This window comes from Catharus ustulatus, chromosome 13, assembly GCF_009819885.2.
Source record: "Catharus ustulatus isolate bCatUst1 chromosome 13, bCatUst1.pri.v2, whole genome shotgun sequence".
NCBI lineage: Eukaryota > Metazoa > Chordata > Aves > Passeriformes > Turdidae > Catharus > Catharus ustulatus.
In genome coordinates this window covers 13,221,689-13,230,433 of record NC_046233.1, presented here as the reverse complement: position 1 = coordinate 13,230,433, position 8,745 = coordinate 13,221,689, and the positions used below count along the sequence as shown (strand labels likewise).

The 8,745-nt window shown below is 37.7% G+C and overlaps 1 protein-coding gene across 1 annotated transcript in view; it reads right to left on the bottom strand.

Moving 5' to 3' along the window:
• Positions 1-5,030: 5,030 nt before the first annotated feature.
• Positions 5,031-8,745, bottom strand: part of ARHGEF3 (Rho guanine nucleotide exchange factor 3) — a 110,143-nt gene continuing 106,428 nt past the window's right edge. The window contains 1 exon segment of the mRNA XM_033071856.1: positions 5,031-7,698. Coding sequence (XP_032927747.1) covers positions 7,358-7,698 — 341 coding nt within the window. The 3' untranslated portion in view covers positions 5,031-7,357.

Genomic DNA, 8,745 nt, shown 5'->3' with positions numbered 1-8,745 from the left:
AAGCAAACCCCCCCCCCCCTTAATTTACTTCAGCAGGGTTCTTTCATAGCTGCATAGTGAATTAGAACAGCACTAAATAACCGATATTGGAGACTAGAAGGTCAACATACATCGTCCCTGTAAGGCTCACAACTTCTGCTGCAAGAGGGATGTGAAAGTGTGAAAGATAAAGCAAAGATCTGCAGTTCTCAGGAATGCACTTAAATGAACAGTGCCTGCTGAAAATAACCATTCTTGCAGTGCCTAGGAAATTCAAGTATCAGATTTTAGTTTCACAAGTAATTAGCAAAACAGTAAAAACCTGTAATATATGTTATAAAATAATTCGTGTTGGCTGGTAATTTATGTGGAATAAATCATGTTTGTATAAATAAAGAAAATAGTAAGGAAACTTTAGAACAGAAGCTGCAGTGGGAGGAAAAAGGATTGCCTCACAAGAATTGCAACACTGCAGCTGTCGACAAAGCCAAAAAACCTAAATTAGCAAGTTAATAGAAATGGCTCCAGCAGAGATGGCTCTTTGAGAGACAGTCCAGGGAACATCCACACTTGATAAGTATTGCTCAAGATAATCAAGATGATAAAATAAGAGTCGTCAGGAAAAATTACATCTCAATACCTGGTTCCTGTAAGCCAAAATCTGCATTTATCAAAATTCCTCACTTCCCAGAAATGGTTTTGTCCAGCCCAAGGCAGAGAAAGGAGGCTACATGTATATGCGAATCCCAAAAAGAAAGGAAGACCTGTGCTCCAGGCTAGAATAAAACTGTATAAAAGCAGGACCGGGAGGACATTGGTGAACACAGGGGGATCCGAAGCGGTGGAGTTCGGATCATTGTGTGTTCATCCAGCGCCCATCCCGGGCTCGGCGTTGTCCTTTTTGATTGTGGCTATCGAGGACTGTATTTCAGTCGCAAAATAAAAATAGCTTATTTCAATCATTCTTAATTTGGCTTGATCTTTTCTTATTTATAAGAAGCCCATCATTAGTTTTCTTTGTTAAAAGTATACTAGTGCTGTCACTGTTGAACAGATGCATGTATTCATTATTCATTCATTCATTCCACTGAGGACATCACTTTCACCAATTACCTTCAATCCCCATAACTGTAGCTATTCATATGCCACCTTGAAAGCAGACACTGACCTTAAAAATTGGAAGTTTTCATGCTTGCAAGGTGTGCAAGGAACAGGTATTTTAATCTGGCCCTTTTATTTTATTAAACTCTTTTTAGATTAGCTGTGAATCAGAAAATATAAATGACCTATCAGCTCACAAATGGCCTGGTGCTAGTGGTACCCTCCAGGGTGTTAAAAGAAGATAAGCTAATAATTATTAGTAGTTCTTAGAAGTGTTTGGGGACTCAGCAAGCTTAAACAGGGTAATTAGTATCTGTAACTATAATTTACATAAATTACAGAAACATAACAACCAATATTTATCTAACTACTGAAACATGGTGTTCCATTATCTACAGGTAATAAACCCACAAATGCAGTGTTAATGCTATGGGTAAATTAACACTCTCTCCCTGAGAATCTGATGTCCCGCCTCTGTGAAGATTCAGTGCTGATGAAGAGAATATTACAGATGCATTGATATATTATTGAAATAATTTTGCTGTGTTTTACCTTGTTTAAATAGAAATTCCATATACAAGACAAAAATGGAAATACCAATCTGGTCCCATTTAAGGCTGTGTTTATCCATTATATATCTCCAAACATGTCAAATTGCTTTATCAATTTTGAATTGGTAGAGCTGTTAAAATCACTTTCAGACTGTGCATGTCCTCAGTACACAAGCAGTTCAGCTGATTGGTGTTTGAACCAAACAATCTCTGAAGTCTTGCTTATTTACTAAGCAGCATACAAAATTTTCCTCATCACTTGCTTTAACAAGATATGTCTTTGCAGTTGAACAGAATTATTTTTCTGTATTAATTAACCTAAGTCTGGGAGAGATGGTCACAAAAATTACTCGGTACCAATTGATAAATGCTCCAGCAATTCCAGATCACTGCACCAAGATATCAAACAGGTACAAGGAATCCCAGTTTACAAAACAGCTCAGCAAAAAAACACCATCGTGTGATAAGTGTGATTTGTGCCAACAAAATTGTAACTATATTAGCAAAATTGTACTCATAGCAATAGAAAATAATTGTTACAAAGCAAAAAAAGGAAATGGTGAGACAAAGCAGATGGAATCCTCCAGATGTTCAGTGGGAGTAGTAGAAGCATGTAGGTTTGATAAACAGTGTCTAGAAATAAAAAGTTTTGACCATGGAATGGGTCAAATTGGGATGACTCCAGGCACTGGACACTGGAATAAGGTTTTATTGTGGGAACATATGCTTAGTTCCATAACCCCAAGCTCAGTGCGCTTGTGCTCCCTGCGAGGTTACACAGCAAACACGAGGAACACCCAGAGCCTTCATGGGAAATGAGACTCCTGAAAGGATGAGAGGCCCCAACTACTGGTGGAGCATGCACAACACAACACAGTGATGTAGATTTTAGCAATAGAAACTAGGAGGAGCTTTCCAGAAGATTCTGTATAATTATGTATTAGCATACAGTACATAAGTGGGATTTTTGGCTTGACTGTTTGGTACGTGAGGAAGGGAGGGCCTCTCCCTGCACCCCCAGTCAGTTTTGCTTAAGCTTTATACAAACCTCAATTACACTAAATTACTCACTGCCATATTTTGCATATACTCAAATATATGTATCCAATATACTTCGATTGTATTCGTTTTTATACAATTGTTGATATTAAAAAAAAAAATGCTGCTAAATTTAATCTTGTTTGATAAATTGGAAAAATAGAATATCATTCATAACAGTAGGAAGAGGTTACTTGTATCCTCAAGTGAAAAGAAAGGTTATAAAATCGTCACCTTATTCTCTCTCTTTCTGGTTTCTGTGGTTTTTGGTATTTGCCAAGCATTTGACCGTGACTCCCAGGCTTGCACCAAGTGGTTTTCTACCAAAGCAGCTGCAGATCCCTTTGACTCTGAAATCAGATGATTTTAACACATTAGTAATACAGATTTAGATCAGATTAAGAGCCACAAAGTAAGACACAAAGAAGGGTTGCATGCTCAAGGAGCAAACTCAGGTGCTTCCTCCAGCCATAACTTCAGTACCCTTTTATGAATGCAAATTTAAAAATTTGAAAACTAAACTAGAGATTTGAAATGAATCAATCTGAGTATACTGTTACAATTTAAATAACCACAAATTACTATTTTACTTTCCCTTATGACTCTAATGATGCAAAACACATCTAATTTCTTCAAAAGTTTAAGAGCTAATTTTGTGCCTACTAAATTTCAGGTGCCAGGAGATCAATGATAGAACTGTATAATTAATCTTTCTTCCTAGACCACGCAAAGAAAACCTTTGGATAACTCAGAAACAAAACCTTTTTATTACACACTTGGAAAAAGCTTTATTATCATTTACCAGCCATGGAGACAATATGCCTATGATATTAAAGGGTGAGACAAAATGGGGAACTAGTCTTGACCTGGCTCTGTAAAACCAGGAATTAGTAGCAGAAATTCACCTAGTACTTTTTTTTTCTTAACAAATATGTGATTCTCAGGTAAAAGACTGGAAATATAGTATTTTTTAACACTTTCATTTTATAATTAATACATGTAATACCTTAAAATATTTAAAATTTTGTGTAAACAAATCAGCTGTGAAACTACACTATTATTTCCAAGAGATGGCAGCACCAACCTGTAGAACATATTATAGTATTTTAAAATCAGTATTCATGAATAAGCATTAAATATGGAAGAGCTGCCCATTCTTGATCTGAAACCCCCTTTAAAAGGAAACAAATCATCTTACAGCTACGTGGAACTTGGTTTCAGACTCCGTTAGATCCTGGGAATCAAGATTTGGTCAAGTTCCAGGCAGCGTCACCATGAAACATCACTTTTATCAAAAATTGCAATCCATCAAACTGCTACCTGAAAGTTCTGATACAGCTTTCAAATTCGAGAAATTCTGTGAAACTTCAAGTGACCTGGTTCCCACTGTCACAGAAGCATTCCAAGGCAGAAGCCCTGGTTCAGGTGGGTCATGATAAACAGGAGAAATACTTTTTCTACCCTGCAATTTTTGCCTTATACTTACCCAGACTCTAGCAACTGATTCTTGGCACTGAGCTTCACAGATCTCAAACTCATTGCTCCTGGTGTCTCATTACAGACCTCCGGGTTCCCAGTCGTCATCCTGGCTTTGTTCTTTTCAGTGCTGCAGAGCAAATCAAGGGAAACAAAGGCCACAGACAGTTCAATTTTGTGTTGTAGTCTCAGAGGACCCAGACAGTTCAGAGAGGCCCAAGGCAAATCTCTTTGCTTACCTTCCTTTCTCAGTCAAGGCAATTTTTACTTTTACCTTTATTGTTTCTGGTCCATCAGGTCATTCATAATCTACAGCTACACTGACTCTCCTTATCAGGAGCAGAACAGCAAACAGGCTGCTAAGATTTGCCACAAAGGGATGGATCTGCCCCCTCAGACCAGTGACATCCTTGAGTGCAGGACACCTCATCGCTCACCCTTTCCCCCAGTTGTGAGATCCAGAGTGCTCGTACCTCGGGTTTAGAAGAGTGTCTGCATCCTCTCCTCATGGTGATCTTGGAAGCACTTGACACCGCAGGCTTTGCACTGCCTCTTGCCTCTTCACTGCTGCAATCTCTCAGACTCCCCTCTGGACACCAGAAGTACTAACTGTGACAATCACTGGAACATTTTTGTGTATATGATTCTACCTCTTTACTTCACACTCATAATTTTACATTTTACCCATCCTTTTTGGTACATTTTATTGTCCAAGCCCATGCCACCCCTCCACCACCACCCTCCTGCCCACAATCAAAAGTTCATCCTTTCAAAGGCAGTGGCATTTTAAAAGTGCTATAACTAAAACAAGCTTACTAAATCCAGAATTATATCAGTATTCCTTAACTGGAAAGTTTAATCCTTAGGATGATTTGAAGAGAAAAATGCAACATCATTAGGATTTATTAGATCAATCAGTAGCTAAGTGCATGTCGACTACAAAGCACAGCCAAAACACTTGCACTCCAGAATACTGAACAGTGAGTGGGTGGCTAAATTATAGTAAACACATGTAAATTAATCTTCTGAGATCTCCTGGCTGGCTGGCAGCTGCTGTATACCCCAAAATTAATCATTTCAATTGTGACCCACAAGGAATTATGAGAGAGAAACTGATGACAGGACAGTAAATTTTTGTTCCACCTACTTACTTACTTAGACTGTAATACAGAACTTTGGGGAATATGGTGAATTGAGTGCAGTGACTTGTTTCTGTTACTGCTGTGCATTTAGCAAATTAGACCCAAATATGTGCCAGTTCATAAGAAACAAAATACAAGCTTTGGTCACTTACGTTAAATCTTTTCGTAGTCTTCTTGCACAACCAACCAAACCAAATAAAAATCAAAATGGTTTAATGTAATTTATTTGAAATGCTTCCAGAAAAGTTTTAAGGCCATTATTAAAAAAATAAAAAAAGAGTCAATACACACATTCATTCTTTCTTCTCTATCTGAACATTTTACATGCTTTTTGCTCTTTTTCAACATTTTTACTGAACAATTTCCCTATGCCTTTTCTTCTGCAAATTTTGCCTTTCATCTTCACTGGTATACTCATTCAGATCTAAAAATGAAGCAGTTGAAATAAATTACAAAGCCTGAAAAAGAAAAGAAATTGCCTTTTTTTTTTAAACTATAAATACAGAAATATGTTCTATAGGGTAAAAATGCAATTTTTTTAAAAAATAAAAATACCTTGTTTTATATTGTTTATCATCTTGTCACACTGATTTCTGTAATGCACATCAGCATATGTATATGTAAGATACTTAGTAAATTTTATGTAAACTTGTAGAACACAAGAAAAATATTTTTGGCAATAACTTAGCAGTTTTTCTACTTCTGTTGTTACAAGTACTTTGCACAGGTTATCTTGTGTAATACCAAGATTCATTTAAAATTTGTAATATATCATACAGCACTGGCATTATTTCTTACAGTAAGAAGTAAAATATTACCCAGGGATTCCAGGATGTTCAACTGTGTGTTTTAGACTGCATTTAAGTGACTCATCTGCTTCTCATCATAATGAGTAGGTTAAATCAGCCACCAGAAAACACAGTGACATTTCCAATTACAGTACAAAATTAAATGCAACAAAAATTTTTATAACAAAACTTGAGGAAAGTAAAAAGGGTGTAATACACCCTTAAAGGACAAACAATTCCCTTTTTGTTTAAACTCTCTCTACATAATCCCACAGGGTATTTGTAGAGCACCATTTATATAAAATCATCACTTAGTTTTAAAAACCAACTACATGTAATTGTAAACAGACATTTACAGAAAATTAAATGTTTTAACATTAGTGGTGCTTAAAACCAACAGTGGAGGTCAGTGAAGTGCAAAATGCTGAAGAGGGCCTATTCACAAGCAAAAGCTCCTTTCCATTCTTATTCTGTTTGGGATAATATATATATATATATGGCACTGAAAGCAAATTACCAGCTTATTTACAAACATCCAGTATTCTCAGCATTTCATTTCATTCAGTGCTGGCTGTAAAGGTTTGGTTGTGGTTTTCTCAGTTGATTATTTTTAGCATTGCATGCTTTGAATAATACACCATCTTACTATGCTGATCATTTGAAATTTCCAGATTTTTAGTTAGTTTGACTGCTGGATCTTAGGACAGTGCTTCCTTTTGATAAATAAATCCCTATAGAGTCCCTGGTTCCATGGCCCGCTGTTTATAGTTCTTGTTGATTTAATACCACAGGAGTTTGGATAGGTTATTGCAAGACAGTTTTCTTTTTTGTTCCAAGAAACTATCTTTTCTTTACATGCCTTTAAGAAAACTTATTATCTTGACACCCATCCTGAAATTCCATATTAAGTCCACATCTTCAGCTCTCCCTTTAAAGGGCAAATAAGTAATTAAAAATTAGGAAAAGGTTATTTATGTAATGCATATAGAAACAGTAGTTTAGAGATTCTGTTTACAGCAGGACATTGAGAATAACTGGTCAAGTACCTCTTTAATCCACCTTGGGTGTTTATGGAATATAATCACAGAGCATGAGTTGCAGGAGATTCCAGCTTATACAGATGGGCAGTTACAGTACGACACTCACAGGAACAAATACACGAACTGCATTGACATTGTCACAAAAAATATTCTAAAAGTGCTTCTCCAAATGGTTCCATGTATGGAATGCAAATACTGTACAGGTAAGAGACAGGTTTTCTTCCATGAACTCCAAGTTTTTGTCAGACGTTGGTTTCTATTTGCTTTTGGCTGTCACAAGAGTTCGTCTGCTCCATGCGCTCGCAGTCGGCACTGAGCTCGCTGGTGTCCATGCTGCAGTCTGACTCACAGTCTGACTGCTCCATCTGCTCCAGGGCAGCCTCTCCCTGGGCCACTCTGCGTCCATGGGGTGACACAAGGAAATGTGCTTCCAGCCCGCCAGCCCTGCCCGCACACGCAACCTTCTCCTTGGCCTGCCGGATACAGTTCAGCCACTGCTGCTTGTTGAAGGAGTCATTGGCTTGGAGAGAGTGAGTCTGGCTTTGGGATCCATTTTTGAAGCTGACTCTAAAGAAGTTTTTGACTGAAAGAAACAATACATATCAAACCCCTGAATGCTTTGGCTGAATGGATTTTATAATCAAAGAGTATATTTTAAGTAACAGAATCTGCAACCGTGTCAGACCAAAGAGAAGAGTCTGGCTATCTCCTTGCTTCACAGAACACCATAAGCACTTCTAGTAACTTCATAGTGCTGGATTAAATAATTTTGGTTTTGCCATGCATGAGCTATCCATAAAGCTTAAAGTGAATCACCAAGATTAAGGCTTCTCCCACACTTTAATGCCTCTCCTCCTCTTTCTCTGCAAAGTGGATTTCCAGAACCTTATGGAACCTTCATCCTTGCACCAGCCAAAGACTGCTTCATCTCTTCCATTCACTTCACTAATACAGTGCATACATACAAAACCCACTGAAGTTCTGACCAGATGAGATTTAAGGACCCTTGTAATAGAAAAAGCATCTTCATAATATACTTAACTGGAAGGAGATAACCATGAATAGCTGCAGTCTTGACCCTGAGTACTACAGCATCTGCCAGCTTAAAGTGTTATGGAATAGCAATCAGTGTCTCCAGTATAAGGAAAGGCAAAACAGCTGAAGCGAAGATTTCAAAATACACTTGCTTATAATGTTGCAGTTTTGCCACTACAGTGTGTATGCTCTTCACTTCTCAATTCAGGTTGTTATAAATGTGATTTGTGTTAACTAAATCTGTAACCATATTAGCAAAATTGTTGCTTATAATCAATAGAGGATAACTGTTTCAATTATTACAGAGAAAAAAGGGGAAAAAAAACAGGGACAAAGCAGAATCCTCCAGATGTTCAGTGGGAGTAGGGATAGAAAGGATGTAGGTCTGATAGCAGCTAGAAATAAAACTCTTGGCCTTGAATTGGGCCAAATTGGGATGTCTCCAGGCACTGGACACTGGAATAAGGCTTGTTATGGGAAAACATGCTCAGTTCCATAACCCCAAGCTCAGTGCGCTTGCGCTACCTGCGAGGTTACACAGCAAACACGAGGAACACCCAGAGCCTTCATCGGAAATAAGAGCCCTGAAAGGATG